The sequence below is a fragment of the Dipodomys ordii genome, unplaced genomic scaffold (assembly GCF_000151885.1).
Source record: "Dipodomys ordii isolate 6190 unplaced genomic scaffold, Dord_2.0 Scaffold137, whole genome shotgun sequence".
Taxonomy (NCBI): Eukaryota; Metazoa; Chordata; class Mammalia; order Rodentia; family Heteromyidae; genus Dipodomys; species Dipodomys ordii.
In genome coordinates this window covers 1,072,686-1,092,087 of record NW_012267353.1, presented here as the reverse complement: position 1 = coordinate 1,092,087, position 19,402 = coordinate 1,072,686, and the positions used below count along the sequence as shown (strand labels likewise).

The 19,402-nt window shown below is 37.5% G+C and overlaps 1 protein-coding gene across 1 annotated transcript in view; it reads left to right on the top strand.

Annotated features, from left to right (window-relative positions):
- Gkap1 (G kinase anchoring protein 1) overlaps positions 1-19,402 on the top strand; it is a 51,347-nt gene that overhangs the window by 16,245 nt on the left and 15,700 nt on the right. Inside the window, exons 4-6 of the mRNA XM_013031064.1 lie at positions 1,969-2,046; positions 5,911-6,034; positions 8,434-8,456. Of these exons, the coding sequence (XP_012886518.1) occupies positions 1,969-2,046; positions 5,911-6,034; positions 8,434-8,456 (225 nt within the window). The remainder of the gene's footprint in view (positions 1-1,968; positions 2,047-5,910; positions 6,035-8,433; positions 8,457-19,402) is intronic.

The following is a 19,402-nucleotide window of genomic DNA, read 5'->3' as shown; positions in this document are numbered from 1 at the left end:
TGAAATAATAAATCTTAATCCCTAATTTTGTATGTGCGTGTCTTGGAGCTTGAACTCAGAATCTGAGTGCTGCCCCTGTGCTCTTTTGCTCAAGGCTAATACTCTTACCACTTGCCATAGCTCCACTTCTGTAGTGTTGTGGACTTCCTATCCTGGCTGGTTCCAAACTGCAATCCCCAGATCTCTCAGCTTCCTGAGTAGTTAGGATTTAAACGTGTGTGTGTGTGTGTGTGTGTGTTGTGGACTTGTGTGTGTGTGTGTGTTGTGGACTTCCTATCCTGGCTGGTTCCAAACTGCAATCCCCAGATCTCTCAGCTTCCTGAGTAGTTAGGATTTAAACGTGTGTGTGTGTGTGTTCTAGCTTTTGTGCTCAAGGCTAGTTCTCTACCTCTTGAAGCACAATTCCACTTTTCAGTTTATGGTGAAAAAATGGAGATGAGTGTCTTAAAGATTTTCTTGTCTGGGCTGGCTTCAAACCCCAGATCTCAGCCCTGTGAGTAGATAGGTTAACAGGCGTGAGCTACCCGTGCCCAGCCTAAATCCCTAAATTTCAAGGAGTGTAACTTGATTTTACCCTACCTAAACCATCTTACTTTCTACTATTCTGTGATATACAAAAAAGGGAGTTATTTTTCCCCTAAACTTATATGTGTGTATGTGTGTGCCTGTGCACACATGTGCATGTCAGTACTGAGGCTTGAATTCAGGGCTTCATGTTTTTTCACTCAAGGCTGGTACTCTACCATTTGAGCCAACCTCCACTTCCAGCTTCTTATTGGTTCATTGGAGATAAGACTCTAGTGGACTTTTCTGCCTGAGCTGGCTTTGGACTGCAGTCGAGATTTCTGCCTTCTGAGTAGCTAGGATTATACGTGTAAGCCACCAGTACCCAGAATTGTCTAGTTTTAGAAAGTTTAAATTTAAATTGTATTTACTTACTTGTACAGTAGTTTGTGTTAATAATGAAAAAATAAATTTGGCTGGGCATGGTGGTGCACCCCTAGTATCCCATTTTCTTGAGAGGCAAAGACAGAACCATTGTGACTTCAAGGCTGTCATAGGCACAGTCAACAAGAACTTGTCTTCCTGCTCCCCCAAAAAATGCACAAGTGAAGGAGATGGGGGAATGGCTCAAATGATAGAACACTTTACTAGTATATTCAATCCCCAGTATCACAAGTAAATTTAATGGACTGTGATATAGCTCAGTGATAAAATTCTTGCCTATCAGCCCAGCGCTGGTGGCTCACACCTATAATCCTAGCTACTTGGGAGGCAGAGATCTGAGGATCACGGTTCAAAGCCAGCCTGGGCAGGAAATTCTGTGAGACTCTTATCTCCAATAAACCACTAAAAAACTGGGAGTGGCACTGTGGCTCAAGCAGTAGAGCTCTTGCCTTGAGCTGAAGAGTGCAAGGACAGTGCCCAAGCCCAGAGTTCAAGCCCTGTGACCGACAAAAAATAAAAAAAAAAATTCTTGTCTATTATGTGTAAAGCCATAGGTTCCATTACTTTTGCTGAATATAAACTACTACAGTTAGAATCAAACATGAATATAAACTTAAAACTACTGTTAAAATCAAACATGAATACAAACTCATAAACTACTGGATGTAGTTGGTTGTACACCTGTCATCCTAACATATGTGAATCATGCCCCTATTTCTAAAACAACCATCAGAAAGTAGGGCTGGAGGTATGACTCAGTGGAAAGAGGCCTGCCTAGCCTAAGGAGTTCAAACCTAGCACTGCCAAACAACAAAAACAAAAATTTCAAAAGTTGTAAGCTTGTGCTTTGGAATATTCTAAAAAATACAGGATTCCCTAATATCGCATGGTTAAATAACTTTGAAGAACTGAAATATTTTTTAACATATTTGTTTTATTTTTCCAGTACATATTATCACATCATGGTTATTTTGCTACTGTGGTGTAATATTGCCTGTATTGTGAAACCTTTTTTTTTAGCTGACATCTGAAATGTTTGAAGCAGATCTTGAGAAGGCATTGTTGCTAAGTAAATTAGAATATGAAGAGCACAAAAAGGTATTTGTGTGTTTATTGACTTCGATATTTTTAAAGTTCTTAGGTAGTCCAAGGTTAGAACTAATCTTCCTAAGTTTCACATAAACCTTTTCCTTTGGGACTTCAGTGGTAGAGTGCTTACCTGGAATGTGTCAGGTTCTGGCTGATTTGCAGCACTGAAAAAATGGGTTTATTGTAAAAATTCATTATTGTAACAAAATATTGTCAGGAACTTTTAATAATAGGATTCTTTGTTTGAGAGAAGAGAAAAGTAGGCTGAGTTTTTAATCTGATGATACAGAATGTTTAGAATTTCTCCACCCAATCTTATTGAAAGAGGAGTAAAATTCACAGTGATTCATGTAAATTTTAAGTAAATTTTAAATTTAAATTTATTTAAGTTTTTAGAAAATAAGTAGATATAAAGACGCTGGGGGTATACTCAGTGGTAGGATATATGTTTAGCATATATGTGGCTCTGGATTGGATTCAAGCTCTTAAGTGAGTACTGGAGTACACTGCCATCAAATAAGAGACTTTGCCAGAGATATACTACAGTAAAGCAAATAAAAGGCTATTTCTGATACTTTGGCCTTGCAAACTCAGCATTTATCACTGAGCTGTGATAGCAACCTGTGTATTGAAATGCATTTTACAAATTAGAAATATAAAAGTAAAAAGTAATGTTGATATTGTTTATATATTTAAATTGTTTGAACATTGATTATATTCATACTATTAGATATTGTAGTCCTTGACATTTATTGGTTTTGGGGTTTTTTTTGGTCGATTGTGGGGTTTGATCTCTGGGCCTGGGTGCTGTCCCTCAGCTCTTCAGTTCAAGGCTAGCACTCACCACTTGAGCCACAGTGCCATTTACAGTTTTCTGAGTGGTTTATTGGAGATAAGAGGCTCACAGACTTTCCTGCCCAGGCTGGCTTTGAACTATGATCCTTAGATCTCAGCCTCCTGCGTAGCTAGAATTACAAGTGTGAGCTATTGGCATCCAGCCTCATTTGTGTTTTTTGCTTACCAAATTTATTCAACTTGTTATGACTCAGTGGTTGGACATAGATGGTCCCTTTTATGTTTAAGGCTATTTTGGCCCTGTCATTAATGTCCTTTTTTTTTTTTTTTGGCCAGTCCTGGAGCTTGAACTCAGGGCCTAGGCACTGTTCCTGAGCTTCTTTTGCTCAAAGCTCACATTCTATCATTTGAGCCACAGCACTACTTCCAGCTTTTTTTTCTGTTTATGTGGTACTTAGGAATTGAACCCAGGGTTTCATGCATGCTAGGCAAGTACTCTACTATCCACATTCCCAGCCCCTGCACATTAATGTCTCTAAGAAGAAAGGAAAATGAAAATTCACAGATGATTTTTCTACTTCTCAATGGAAAAGTTTAAAAGTTGTCAGTGAAGTGCATATGTATAATATATATGTTTCCTGTTATTCTGGGAATCAAGACTGATGATAATCTTTATTATTATGTGTCCATTTCGATAAAAAGTAAGCAGTTACAAAAATGGATACAGCTTACTTTATGAGTACATTGTTTAAATACACTTTCAGGTTATACTTGAAAAGTCTTCCTGTGTTTCTCAATAAGATTTTTTTAGTCTAATAGAATATCAGATATCATGCTATAATAATTTGTTGTTAGATACATGTTAAGATTCCAAAACTAAAAAGGTTAGCTATATTCTTAGAGGGAGAATAAAATGAATGGTGTCGGTAAAATATCATGCAGACAATTTTCTTGTTATAGTCAATAGGGCTAATACCTAAAAAGCACTATTGGTTTTATTAGACAAAAAAAGATTATTAAGAAAAGGAGGAACTCCTTTTGTATACATTAGCCAGTTTTATGTGATTACATTATCGTTAGTCTATAGGTTCTAAGTCAATAGTCTAATAACATAATTATTTTAGCTAAGAATTTTCTCATACCATAAGTTGGAGATGCTGTTTTTTAAATCTTCGATCATACATTCAGCAAATTACTAGTTAAAATGTGATTACTAGTCAAAATGTGATAGACACATAATACAAAGAAAAAGATATTCTCAGCTTAGTTTAGCAGAGGGCAACATGCATATAATTCTAGTACATAGTACTGATACATGTAAATGTAGTCTTAGTAGAGTGGGAATTAAGGCAAAAATGTAAGACTTCTCAGAACCTTAGAGATGAGTTTTCAGAAAAGATTTCTTTCTTTTTTTGGGGGGGAGGGGTCCGGTCGTGGAGCCTGAACTCTGGGCCTGGGCGCTGTCCCTCAGCTCTTCAGCTCAAGGCTAGCACTCTACCACTTGAGCCACAGCACCACTTCCGGCTTTTTTCTTTTTGCTTATGTGGTGCTGAGGAATCGAACCCAGGGCCTCGAGCATGCAAGGCAAGCGCTCTACCACTGAGCCACCTTCCCAGCCCCCCAGCTTTTTTTCTTTTTGCTTATATGGTGCTGGGGAATTGAACCCAGAGCCTCATGCATGCAAGGCAAGCACTCTACCACTGAGCTGCCTTCCCAGCCCCCAGAAAAGATTTCTTAAAAGCTTTTAGCTTTGTTGAAAGTTCACAAATGAAAAAGAGGAAAACAGCCTTTCTGAGAGACAATGTATCAAGCATGCAAGATATATATGTATGCGATAGAATACAACATATTTGAGAACATATAATTTTGGGACCTAAACTTACTGGAGTTTCAGACAGATGGATAGAATATAAAGAAGTTCATGTACTGTGCTAAGAAGGTTGGGTCTTATATATCTGTTGACAGAAAGCTATTGGGTTTTTTAATTTTGATTGATTTTAGGTTTTTATTTTACAAATTCATGTTATAACAGTATAAAAGGTGGTCTGAGAGACTAAAATTAGATATTGTTTTAATGGCCAAACAAAAGAAAATAGGGAAATGACAGAAAGTACTAGGAAAATAGAATAGATTTTAGAAATCTTTGTGATAAATTCAGTAAGATCTAGTAATTGATTTAATAACTATTTTTATATAACATATATGAAGAGTAGGCAAGGAGATTCATGATAATATGAGAGTTCTGGCTTTGAAAGTTGTATAGTGATCTACCAAGGAATTTAGTAGAAGATTGAGCAGGGAAGCAGTAGTTTGATGGAAAGATAAATTACATATAGTATTGAAAATGCTTGTTGACCATTCCAACTGAGTTGGAACTTTAAATGTTGAGACTGAAGAAAGCCTAAGAAGGATAGGTGAAGACTGAGGTATTGGTACACAGCAGCTACTTTTGTGGTTGAGGGTAGGGTGGATTGAAATTAGAATTTAAGGCCTAGTCCTTGCTAGGGTGGTGCTCAACCACTGAACCATTTCTGTAGTCCCGCAGTTACATTTTAAAGAAGAGAGTTGGGAAATAAAACTAGCAAAAATGATTTAGTTGTTGTCAGAAATATAAAGTGTAAACCAAGAGTTAGCAGAAAAAATGGCTTTAATTTAGAAAACAAATCCGGATTTCAGTAGAGTGAGAATGAAAATTTGGTCCTAAAAGGAAGAAAGAACAATAAGGGGTTATAGAATAAGATGTACTTTATTTAATGTTTTAAGTAAAAGATGAAAGTTTAAACTTGTTTAAAGTTGTGAGAAGTTGAGCATTTAAGTCAGTATTTTATATAGTTTGACTGGCCTGAGTTTTACGTTTTTATTTGCATTTACTTAGTAATTACCTTTAAGTAGTTTTATTAAGAGGTTTTAATTAAATCAGTTTATAAATACAATGATGTGTAATCAGTGGGTGATTAATGTCACTCCTTCCATTGTACCCATCTTTCTTAACCAATTTGCCTGTAAAACTTCAAAAAACATATTACCTATTGATGAATTGATTTTATAAGTCATAAACCAAACTTAATTCTTTTTTAGGAGTATGAAAATGCTGATAATGCTTCAGCTCAGTCAAAAGTTACAAATAAAAAAGATAAAAGAAAGAATCATCAGGGAAAGGATAAACCTCTCACAGTATCACTAAAAGATTTTCAATCTGAAGGTAATATATATACAATATCTGTTATGATACAAGAACTATTTAAAATAAAATCATTTTATATTTATAAGTAATAACATTTTAAAAATAAGTAAAAATGCTGGGTGCTGGTGGCTCATACCTATAAACCTAGCTACTCAGGAGACTGAGATCTGAGGATCACAGTTCAAAGCCAGCCTGGGCAGGAAAGTCTGTGAAACTCTTCAATAAACCACCAGAAAACTGGAAGTGGTACCGTGGCTTAAGTGGTAGAGTGCTAGCCTTGAGCTGAAGAGCTGAGGGACAGCACCCAGGCCCAGAGTTCAAGCCCCACAACTGACAAAAAAAAAAAAGTAAAAATGATTTTCTAATATATTTTAGAGGTAAACATGTGTCTTAATCTATTTGTGCTGGTCTAATAGAACACCTGGAACTGGATAGTTCCAACAAACTATGTATATATGTATGTATTTATTTATTTTGCTAGAACTGAGGCTTGAACTCAGGGCCTTACACTTGAGGGCTCTTTTGTACAAGGCTGGTGTTCTACCACTTAAGCTACAACCTCCATTTCTGCTTTTTCTGGTTAATTAGAAATAAGAGTCTCATGGATTTTTCTGCCCAGGGTTGGTTTTGAACCTTGATTCTCAGATCTTAGCCTCATGAGTATCTAGATTACAAGCTTGAGTCACCACTATCTGGCCTAACAAACAAATTTATTGACTCACAGTTCTAGAGGGAGGGAAGTTCAATATGAAGGTGCTAGCCTCTGTCCAGGACCTTCTTGCTCTCTCATTATGTGATAAAAGGCAAAAGGGTAAGCAAGAGGGTATCAAATTCACCCTTTTCTTTTCTTTTTTTTTTGGGGGGGGGGTACGGTCGTGGGGCCTGAACTCTGGGCCTGGGCACTTTCCCTCAGCTCTTCAGCTCAAGGCTAGCGTTCTACCGCTTGAGCCACAGCGCCATTTCCGGCTTTTATCTTTTTGCTTATGTGGTGCTGAGGAATCGAACCCAGGGCCTCATGCATACAAGGCAAGTGTTCTACCACTGAGCCACCTTCCCAGCCCCAAATTCACCCTTTTCTTATGGCACCAGTCCTAGTTCTGGGGTAGGAGTGAGAGGGAGGGGCATCATAGTTCTATCACCTCCTAAAGGTTGTATCTCTTAATAGTGTTTTTGGTGGGGTTTTTTGTTGTTTTGTCAGTCATGGGGCTTGAACTCTGGGCTTGGGTGCTGTCCGTCAGTTCTTTAGCTCAAGGCTAGTGCTCTACCACTTGAGCCACTGTGCCACTCCCATTTTTTTGGTGGTTTATTGGAGACAGGAGTCTCACAAACTTTCTTGCCCAGGCTGGCTTTGAACCATGATCTTCAGATCTCACCTCAGTAGCTAGGCTTACAGGCATGAGCCACCAGTGCTCAGCTCTTAATAGTGTTTTAATGACAATTGTATTTCAACACAGGTTTCAAAGAGGATAAATATTTAAACCATAGCAATCTGTTTGGAAATAACTACTTAGAGGCTAACATAATCAAAATCAGTCTTTATAAAACCCCATGATTTCCAATAAAAATCTTTTTTGTATTTCTTTTTTTTGGGGGGGTCTGATCATGGGGCCTGAACTCTGGGCCTGGGCTCTGTCCCTCAGCTCTTCAGCTCAAGGCTAGCGCTCTACCACTTGAGCCACAGCGCCACTTCCAGCCTTTTTCTTTTTGCTTCTGTAGTGCTGAGGAATTGAACCCAGGGCCTCATGCATGCAAGGCAAGTGCTCTACCACTGAACTACCTTGGCAGCCTCTTTTTTGTATTTCTGAATTTGTCCCTTTTCTAAAATTTAGTGAAAATTCAATTTAACATTTGTAGGTCTTTAATGATTAAAACATGTTATATTGCTGGGTATTGTGTTGCATATCCCAGTGCTTGGAGGCTGAGTCAAGAATTATGAATTCTAGGAGCCTATTCTACATGATGGGACCCTGTATCAAAAACCTATTATTAATATTAACGTCCTTCTATATAAAGTATGGATTACACTGGATAAGAATAATATATTTCTGCTTACAAACATTATTAGTCAACCTTTTCAGTTTATCTAGAATGGCATATTAGAATATTAATAAAATATATTAAGATGAAAGTAAAAAACAAAAACACTATATTTTCATTCATTATTGAATAGTAAAATACAGAAGAAACCGTTCCATCAAACATTTGAAGACAAAATTATGCACTGGTGGCTCACACTTATAATCCTAGTTACACTGGGGGCTGACATCTGAGGATTACAGTTTGAAGTCAACCTGGGCAGACAAATCCCAAGAGTATTTTCTCCAAGTAGCCAGAAAAAACTCAGAACTTTAAAAATTCTTACAATTACTTTATTTTTTTACAAAAAAATAATGTCTTGTTCTTTTTTTTATTTACAGATCACATTAGTAAAAAGACTGAGGTAAGTTTTATTGTAATAATCTTAAATTCTAGAAAACTGATGATTTTAAGATTAAATTTTGGTAAAGTCTTATATGAGAGAGACATTTAAAGGACAACTCATAGGTTTGTTGTGAATGAACTCATTATAATGAATTAAAATACATGACAATAGTATAAAAATATTATTTGTGTCAGGTGCCAGTGGCTCATACTTGTAATAATAGCTACTCAGAAGGCTGAGATCTGAGGATCAGGTTTCAAAGCCATCCCAGACAGAAAAGTTCATAAAACTCTTAGCTCCAATTAACAACCAAAAGTATCCAAAAAAGCAGAAGTGGAGCTGTGGTTCAAGTGATAGAGCATGAGCCCTAAGAAAAAACAAAACAAAATAGTGCTCAGGCCTTGAGTTCAAACAGCAGGACTGGTATGTGTGTGTGTATGTGTTATCATTTGACATTATACTAATTTGTGTATGTTTGTGAAAGCATGTGTGAGTTAAAAGGTTATTACGTTATTAAAATTAAAGGAAAAGTTATTTAATTTCTAACATTGTGTTTTAATCTTTATTAAAAACATATCCTTAAAGTTCAGAGAAATAAGCAGCACATGTTTTCCTCTCATATGCAGAAGCTAGATCTAAAGTATATCAGGACATGATAAATTGTGAAGGACTCTAGGCATTCACACACAATGAACTAAAGGAGGATACTCTTTGCTTATTTGGTAGGAACCCAAAGGTGTGATCCTCCCGTGTGTGTGTGTGTGTGTGTGTGTGTGTGTGTGTGTGTGTGCTGCTGGGATGGTAAAGAGGGTATTGTTTGTCTTTGTTTTTTTTGTGTTTTTTTGTTTGTTTCTTGGAGATTTTTTTCTTACTCATTTATCTGTCTTTGGGGGATAATGGAGGGCACAGAAATGGAGGGACAAAGTTGAACAAATACATCATAGACATTATGTTGAAAATGAACTATATAATTTGTAGGCAGGATGGGAGGGGGAAATGGAAAGAGAAAAGGAAGGGATGACATTGCCCAAAAAGAAATGTACTCATTACCTGACTTAGGTAATGGTAACTCTTCTGGAGATCACCTTAATAATAACAGTAAAATTTTTAAAAAACGGTGGGGAGGAAAGGGAAGGTAGGGGAATAATATGGTGTAACGATGCTCTATAGGAAATGGACTCATTCATTACCTTGCTCATGTAACCGTAACCCCTCTATACAATATCTTTAAATAAAAATATATATTAAGAGGGGCTAGGAAGGTGGCTCAGTGGTAGAGCGCTTGCCTTGTAAGCCTGAGGTCCTGGGTTCGATTCCTCAGCACCATATAAGCAAAAAGAAAAAAGCCAGAAGTGGTGCTGTGGCTCAAGTGGTAGAGCGCTAGCCTTGAGCTGAAGAGCTGAGGGACAGCGCCCAGGCCCAGAGTTCAGGCCCCACAACCGGACCCCCCCCCAAAAATATATATATATTAAGAAAAAAATTGCTAGGTGCTGGTGGCTCACACCTGTAATCCTAGCTACTCAGAGGCTGAGATCTGAGGATCGCGGTTCAAAGCCAGCCCAGGCAGGAAACTCCGTGAGACTGTTATCTCCAGTAAACCACTAGAAAACCGGAAGTGGCACTGTGGCTCAAGCGGTAGAGACTTACCTTGAGCTGAAGAGCTGAGGGACAGTGCCCAAGCCCAGAGTTCAATCCCCATGACCAACAAAAAGAAAAGAAAAGAAAAAAAAATTTAAAGAACAAACAAATATCCTGCTGGATGTGGTGGTATACACCTATAATCCAAGTACTCAAGATTCAGAGGCAGGAGGATTCTGAGTTCGACACCAGCCTAGGGGTACATATTGAGTTTAAGGTCAGCCTGGGTACATAGTAAGACCCTTCCTCCAAATACCAAAATCAAAACCAAAAAACAAAATCCCACAAGAAACCAACAAAAAAAACTCTTCCTATCTCAGGTATCTACCAACTTTAAGATTCAAGGAAAAGTGATTTAATTTCTAACATTGTGTTTTAATCTTTATTAAAAACATATCTCAGGTATTTTTGAAATTATGGAAATTGTAAAGTGATCTGTGAGCCTATAGATAGGGCCTATCAGAATGAGTAACAGTGATTATATTACCTTTTATCATTAGATAGTGTTATGGGTTTTTTCAAGATGTTACTACTGCTTCTACAAGCCTTTTATAATTAAGAGATATATTGTGAAATACCCTCTACCATTGAGAAAGAAATGTTAAGTTCTTTTGATTTTGTTTTTTTTAGTAATGGTTTCAAAGTTTCATTGTTCTCTTTCTACTATGTTTTCTTGTCAGTCATTCTGATTGACTTTTTTCATGGTCAACTAGCCCTCGATTTTGCTTTAGAATATTCTTATATGATCCCTTTTTTTCCGGGTATTTACTTATTTACTTGCCGTGTTAGGAAAATAAAATCCAAGTCTTAGAAAACCACTTTAGTCCTTAATTTCACATACATTAATTTATAGTTAAAAATCTCAAGTCCTTTGTTGGGGGGAGGGCGAAAACCAGGGTTGGAATTCTAGGCCTCATACATGCCAGGCAAATGTGTTACCACTTGAGCCCCTCATCTTTCTTGCTTTAGTTTTATTTCAAATAGTCTCTAGTTTTTCCCAGGGCTAGACTCTTAATGCTCTCCTCCTACTTATAGCTAGAATTATAGGAATGTGTTGTATCACCATGCCTAGCTTTTGGGGAGTTAAGACCTCCAAGCAGGGCCCAGCAACTCAGAAGGCTGAGATCTGAGGATTGCAGTTCAAAGCCAGCCCGGGCAGGAGACTCCCTGAGACTCTTATCTCCAGTTAACCAGCAGAAAATGTGGAAGTGGCTTAAGTGGCAGAAGGTTCACCTTGAGATGAAGAGCTCAAGGACAGCGCCCAAGCCCAGAGTTCAGGCCCCACAACCGACAAAAAAAAAAAAAGACTTGAACCACCTCTCCCAACTGAGTTTTATACTTTTTGTATAGATGCTGAGGGGTACTTAAATTACATGCACATTCTTTTATGTCCTTGTCAGGTTGATTTTATCCTCATTCTCTTTCTACCTTAATTATGTGTTAATAATCTCAGTACTTTCTTTCTAGTCCTATTTCTTCCTACTCTCTCTCTCATGCTGAAAGAATAAAAAGGATATTTGCAGGAGTATGGAAGGAGACACAATTCCTCTTTCTCCTTTTCTTCCTCCTCTTCTCCTTTTTTCTTTTTGGTAATGCTAGGGTTTGAACTTAGGGCCTTGGCCTTGCTAGGCAGATGCTTTAGCATTTGAATTGTGCATGAGCCCTTTTTTGCTTTGGCTATTTTTCAGATAAAGTCTCTTGTTTTTGCCAGGGATTGCCTCAGACTTCAGTCCTCCTACCTGCACACCCTCATAGGTGGAATTGCAAGTATGACTTGCAAGTTGACTTTTCTTAATTAAATGTCCCAAGAGATGTTGCCTATTATTCCACCAATTTCTTTCAACTGCAGTTCCACTCCAGAACATCCTATGAAAATTATGGACAAGCAGAATTGGTAACAGAGTAGAAGTGCTTGTTATAACATGGCTTTATAAAACCTAATTAATCATGCCTTTTAAAGAATATTACTTAATTCTTAATGTTTTTTTAATATTAATATGCTACCTTTTCAAATGCTGTTACTTCTGGGAAGGGTATCTCCAGTTAACTCTTACCTTATCAGACCCACATTCATCCGTTCTTCCTGACTGCAGCCCTTCTAAGTATAGTTGTGTGGATTTAAATTTTCAGTGATCATTGATGTGTTTGAGTAGACTATTTGTGAATAAGTACCTAAGGAATTACAACTGCAGTTAGAGAAGGCTGAGGCATGCTGAGAGCAGTAGGAGAAAAAGGCTTTTCACAATATATACTTCGGAAGTATACAACAGAAGAACTAGCACACATAAATTAGAATAAATTAAAGCCCAAGCAAAAAGTTAGCAAAACCCCATCATAACCAATAAGCTGGGTGTGATAGTTCTCACCTGTAATCCAAGCAAGGCAGGAGGTAGAAACAGAAGGATGTAGATTTGAGCCTGCAGAGCAAAAATGCAAGTCTTTATTTGAAAGATAAAACAAAAAGGGTCAGAGGCATGGTTCAAGAGCACCTAATTAAGTAACCACAAAGCCTTGAATCAAGCCCCAATGCCAACCAAAAAAAAAATTCTGGGAGATAGTAGTTCTCTACAAATATAAATGTTTTAAGTAGAAAATATAAGGAATGTGCAGATTAAAAGAGATGAGAAATAACCAAATGCAATTGAAGGCCCTTCCTTCTTTCCTTGTTTCCTTTTCCCTTTCTTTCACCCTCCCTCTCTCCCTCTTTCTTTCTTTCTTTCTCTCTCTTTCTCTCTTTCTCTTTCTTTCTCTCTCTCTTTCTTCTCTCTTTCTTACGTGCTTGCTTTCTTGCTTTCTTTCCTGTTCAAGACCAGGATCATATCTGACATTTGCTTTCACTCCTTGGCTGATACTCTTACCACCTAAGCTAGGCCTCCTAACACCCTGAAGGCCTTTATTAGAATATTAATAAAAGACATTTTGTTGAAATTTAAGTACTGTATGAGCTATGTATATTATGATATTAAGGAATATGGTTTTATTAGTGTTAGGATATTATGGTTAAATTAGAATTTTTTTCTAGCTGCATATGTTAGAATTTTGAGATGAAATGTCATGGTGTCTCTCCTATAAAATACCTAAGCCATAAAAAGGAAAAAGATAAGAGACAAACCTTAACAATTGTTAAGTATAGAGTATGTGGCTGATAAAGTTATCATGTGAAAAAGCAAGCCAAATGAAGTTTAGCGACTTATCTGAAAAACAATTTTTTTAAAAAGATGGAAATGATAAACAGATGGTTACTTCTGTTGCAAGCAGGGAGATGAGGATAGGAAAAAGTACAAAAGGGTAGCAACACAAAGTATATAATGTTCTAGTTTTTAAAAGGAATAGTGTGGTTATAGAAGCCTTTTTTAAGAAAAAGGCTTTACAATCTTTACAATTTATATACCATTAAATTAATCAATTGCATGTATATAATTCAGTCATGCATACTACATATATGTTTGTATATATACACATGTATTTGCATATATAATTTTTGGTGGGTGGAGATCAAACAGGGCTTCACTTACGCTAATCCTAGGTGTTCATTTTTCTACTGAGCTAGAGCCGAGTCCCATTTATAGTATAATGTAGCATTGTACAACCATAATCCCATTTAATTATTTTCATAATCCCAAATAGTCCCTCCACATGCATTCATAGTCACTCCCTACAATCACCTTGGGTTCCTGGCAATGAACTGATCTGTTCTCTATCTCTACAAATTTGCCTTTTCTGATAATGTACCATGAACTTATATAAATGTAATCTTTTATGTTTGACTTCCTTCACTTACCATAGTGATTTGGGAGTTTGTCCATCTTGTGGCATGTATCAGTAGTTAATCAACTTTATTGATAAAACAGTATTCCATTGAATAATTCCATTATTTAAATGTTTATTCACTAGTTGATGAACTTGCTTTGAATATTTGGTATATATCTTTGTGAGCTTTTGTTTCCTTCTTCTTAGACATTTAACTATGAATGAGTGAAACTGCTGAGTTTTATGGTAAATTTATGTTTAACTTTTAATTTTTTTGTTGTGATGGGATTGAATTTTTAAAATTGACTTTATTATAATAGAGGTGATGTACAGAGGGATTACATTTACCTGAGTCAGGTAATGAGTACATTTCCTTTCCTACATGAGACTGAAATTTATTTTATTTTATTTTTGTCGGTCATGGGGCTTGAACTCTGGGCCTGAACACTGTCCCTCAGCTCTTCAGCTCAAGGCGAGCGCTCTACTGCTTGACCCACAGTGCCACTTCCAGTTTTCTAGTGGTTTTTGGGAGATAAAGAGTCTCACGGACTTTTCTGCCCAGGCTGGCTTTGAACGGTGATCCTCAGATCTCAGCCTCCTCAGTAGCTAGGATTACAGGTGTGAGCCACCGGCACCCGGTGAGACTGAATTTTTTTTTTAATTGTAAAGATACTATACAGAGGGTTACAGTTACATGAGTAAGGTAATGAGTACACTTCCTATTGAGCATTGTTACCCCCTCCATTGTTTTCCCCCTACCATCCCTTCTCTCCCTACCTTCCCCGAGGTTCTTTTTTTTTTTTTTTTTGGTTGTGATTAAGTGATTACATAATTTCCCGAATTATTGTGGAATAATGATGCTCATTTAAAGCCACAAGTTCATTCTAACTTTCCTGGAGCAAATTGTCTATCACAGTCTATAACATATAACGGTATATACATGTTATACACCATACATGTGATCAGCAGCATGGGGATATTTAGTAGTGGTTCGACCAGATGAGTGGGAGTTCTTTGTTTCTTAAGTCCTGTTAGTTTTGTCGTATCACCTAACATTTTGGATTTAGCATCCACTTATCAGGGAGACCATGTACCGTTTGTCTCTTTGCTCTTGACTTACCTCGCTCAACATGATTCCTTCTAGCTCCATCCATTTCCCTGCAAATGCCATTATTTTGTCATTTCTAATGGCTGCATAATATTCCATTGTGTATAGATACCACAAGTTTTTGGATCCATTCATCTGTGGTGGGGCATCTGGGTTGTTTCCATATCCTAGCTATTTTGAACAGTGCTGCAATAAACATGGAGGTGCACGTGTCCTTGTATATTGGTTCCTGTTGTTCAGGGTAGATGCCTAGAAGTGGTATGACTGGGTCGTAAGGGAGGTCAATCTTTAGCTTTCTAAGGACCCTCCAGACTGCTTTCCAAAGTGGTTGTATAAGTGTACATTCCCACCAACAGTGTAATAGGGTTCCTCTTTCTCCACATCCCCTCCAGCATTTGTTGTTAGCTGATTTGTGGATGTGGGACATTCTGACTGTGGTAAGGTGGTATCTCAGGATTGTCTTTATTTGCATTTCCTTCACCACCAGGGATGATGAACATTTCCTCATGTGTTTCTTTGCCACTTTTATTTCTTCATTTGAGAAGTCCCTCTTTAGTTCCCTTGCCCATTTAGTAATTGGTTTGTTAGGTTTGGGAGTTTCTTGAGTTCCCTGTATATACAGGATGTTAACCCCTTGTCTGATATATTGCTGGTAAATATTTTTTCCCAATTAGTTGGTTGTCTTTCTAGCTTGGTTGCCATAGATTTAGCTGTGCAGAAGCTTTTTATTTTAAGGTAGTCCCATTCGTTGAGTCTCTCTCCAATTTGTTGTGACCCTGGGACTCTGTGTTTCTGGATTCTGTTAGCTAGAATCTTGTTAAGGATCTTTGCATCTATGTTCATCAAGGAAATTGGCCTGTAATTCTCCTTTTTGGTTGTGTCTTTGCCTGGTTTGGGGATGTGTGTGATATTGGCTTTGTAGAATGAGTTTGGGATAGCTCCCTCCTTCTCTGTTTCTCTGAAGAGCTTGAGGAGAATGGGTATTAGTTCTTCTTTAAAGGTCTTATAGAATTCTGCTGTGAATCCATCTGGTCCTGGGCTTTTTTTTGTTGGAAGACTTTTGATAGCTTCCTGTATCTCATTGTAGGATATTGGCTTATTTAATTGGTTTATTTCTTCTTTGCTCAGTTTGGGCAACTTGTATTTCTTTAAAAATGCATCCATTTCTGCCAGATTTTCTTCCTTTAGAGAGTATAACTTTTGAAAGTGAGACTGGAATTTTTATGCTTGTCAAGGTTATACATTTGAAATTAGCACTTTAATAAATCTGTCAATTTTTCAACATTGGCTAGCCATGTGCCAATCTATCTACAGCAGTTTATGAGTTTCTACATATCCTTGTCAACACTAATATTGTCTCTTGTTTTGATTAGAGCCACAATAGTTTGTGTGGTATATTTCACTGTAATTTTAATTTACATTTACTAATAACTAGAGAGCATCTTTTCATCTGATTGTCACCAGTTCTCATATCCTTTTTGATAAATTCTTTCAATTTTTTTGAAGTTTATTGTCTTATTGCTTGTGAGATTTCTTCCTATATCTGGATACAAGTCTTCTGTAAGATGTATGATTGCCAATTATTTTTGCCCAAACTGTACTTTGCCTTTTTTATGTTCTTAATTGTGTCTTTTGAAGCACAGAAGTCTTAAGTATTGATTAAGTCTAGTTTATCATTTTTAAATGGATTTTACAACTGGTGGTTTAATAATGTTTTAGGGTTTTTTGTTTTTTGTCAGTTTGGGGACTTGAACTCGGGGTCTGGGTGTTGTCTCTGAGCCTCTTTTTTCTCAAGGCTAGTGCTCTATGTCTTGAGACAGTACCACTTCTGGTTCTTAAGTGATTAATTGGATCTGAGTCTCACAGGGACATTTCTACCTGGGCTAGCTTTGAACCAAGATTCTCAGATCTCAGCCTCCTGAGTAGCTAGGATTATAAGCATGAGCCACCATCACCCAGCTTAATAGTGTTTTACCCAACTCCAGACCATGGATTAATGTAGAAATTATAGTATTAGTTCTTCCTGTATATCATGTGGAGAAAGAACAAAAACACAGCTTTCAGCCTGTGCATATCCAATTCTTCCAGCACCATCTATTGAAAACACTGTCTTTCCTTACTAAAATGTCTTTATAATTGTGTTAAAAGTAAATTGGCTATAAATGTAAAAGCTTAATTCTGGAATCTTCTATTTCATTGATCTGTATTTCTACATTCATGTAAGCATCATACTGTCTTGCTCATTGTACAGTTGTGCTCAGAATCTGAATTAAATTAAATTTGCTAGACCTATTAATAGTATGGAAGAATTTACATTTTATGTTTTTTTACATTTTAAGTTTTTTTCTTTTTCCTGCGGTAAATAAGGGAGCTTGTGGTTCTTTTTGCCGCCTCCTCCCCCCCAGGTTATTAAAGTAAATCATGAAAAAAATTTTGGGGGGGTCCAGTTGTGGGGCCTGAACTCTGGGCCTGGGCACTGTCCCTCAGCTCTTCAGCTCAAGGCTAGCGCTCTACCACTTGAGCCACAGCGCCACTTCCAGCTTTTTTCTTTTTGCTTATGTGGTGCTGAGGAATCAAACCCAGGGCCTCAGGCATGCAAGGCAAGCTATACCACTGAGCCACCTTCCCAGCCCCAAATCATGAAAATTTTTATCTTTAGGCATGCTAATCTATAGGCATACTGATAATTAGGTGGAACTACAACATTTTAGTGACATGAAATTTATTTAGATGCTGATTAGGTGCTAACATTTCTTCCACTGAAATTCTACAGGTATTAAGCATTTCATATTTATTGTTTTAAAGTTAAATGTTATCAGAATTATATATCAGTATTTTATAAGGTAAAAAAGACTTTTTAAAAGTTATACCTACCACTTAGCAATGACTTGTGGGCATTGTTAAGGTCATAATTACTTGGTTGGGTTATAATACTAGATAAACTTTAAACATTTTGCTAGGGTAAAGAAACTAGTGACAAAAATTCACCTTTTGGTTTATTCTATTTATATGAAGTATCTAGAATAGGTCAATTCCAGATAGAAAACATATTACAGATAGAAAATAGATCAGTATTTCTTAGAGCTTCCTTCCTGCCCCTTCCCTTTCTTCCACTTCCTCAAGCTTGACCTCAGAGCCTGTTTTTGCTCAAGGCTAGTGCTGTACTACTTGAGCCACAGCCCTCCAGCTTCTGGCTAATTGGAAATAAAAATCTCATGGGCTTTCCTGCCAGGGCTGGCTTTGAATCCTGATCTGCAGATCTTAGCTTCCTGAGTAGCTAGGATTACAGATGTAAACTACTGGTCCCTGACTAGAGTTTGTTTTTTGAGTATAAAAGTTTACAGAATTGTTGTGATGGTTATAAAGCTCTGTGATTTGTGTGTGTGTGTTTGTGTGTGTGTGTGTGTGTGTGTGTGCATATATGTGCGCCTGCACACATATATATCAGTCCTGGATGCAGATTCAGGGCCTGGGTATTCTGGCTTTTTGGTGCTTAAAGATGAGTCTTGTTTATGACTGGGAATGTGGCTTAGTGGTAGAGTGCTTGCCTAGCATGCATGAAGCTCTGGCTTTGATTCCTTGATACCACGTAAACAGAAAAGGCCAGAGGTGGCACAAGTGGTAGAGTACTAGCCTTGAGCACAGAGAGGCTCAGGGACAAAGCCCAGGCCTCGAGTTCAAGGCCCAGGACTGGCAAAAAAAAAAGTCTTCTGTACTTTCCTTCTTGATCTGGCTTTGAACTGCAAGCCTCCTGAGTAGCTAGGATTACAGGAATTAACCACCAGCTCTCAGCATAGGAATATAGTTTTAAAGCTATTGATGTATATACAATAAGTAGGTTAGTCTTAGGAGTTATATATTTAAATGTCAAACAGTTGTTAGTGTGATGATAAAGCAGTGATACCAGTGATACCTGTTGAGGCAGGAGGGTTGCAAGTCTCAGGCCAGCCTTGCTATGCTATGTCGTAGCAAGATCCTGTCTCAGTGACTCATGCCTATAATCCTGACTACTTGGGATGTAGAGATTGGAAGAATGGTGGTTTAAAACCAGCCCTGGCTAAAAGTTGGCTAAACCTGCCATCTCAAAATGTGGGGAAGAGTAAATTGGAACTTCAGAGGCCAGACAAAAACTTAAAACTTTACCTCAAAAAGAACTAAAGCCTAACAGACTGTAAAAGTGCTTTCCTAGTAAGCCCAAAGCCCTAAGTTCAAACCCAGTACCCCCAAAACAAAAAGTCTACCACTATGAACTCCAAAAAACATAAAGAAAAGAACATTTGCAAATGTGTCTATACAATTTATCTTCTGGAGATGAAGGATTAAGTACTTAATTGTCTCTGAGCTATGATTCTTTTCTTTCATTCTTTATCTGTCACTGGTGGGGATTCTTTTTTCGGGGGGGGGGGGGATCCGGTCGTGGGGCCTGAACTCTGGGCCTGGGCTCTGTCCCTCAGCTCTTCAGCTCAAG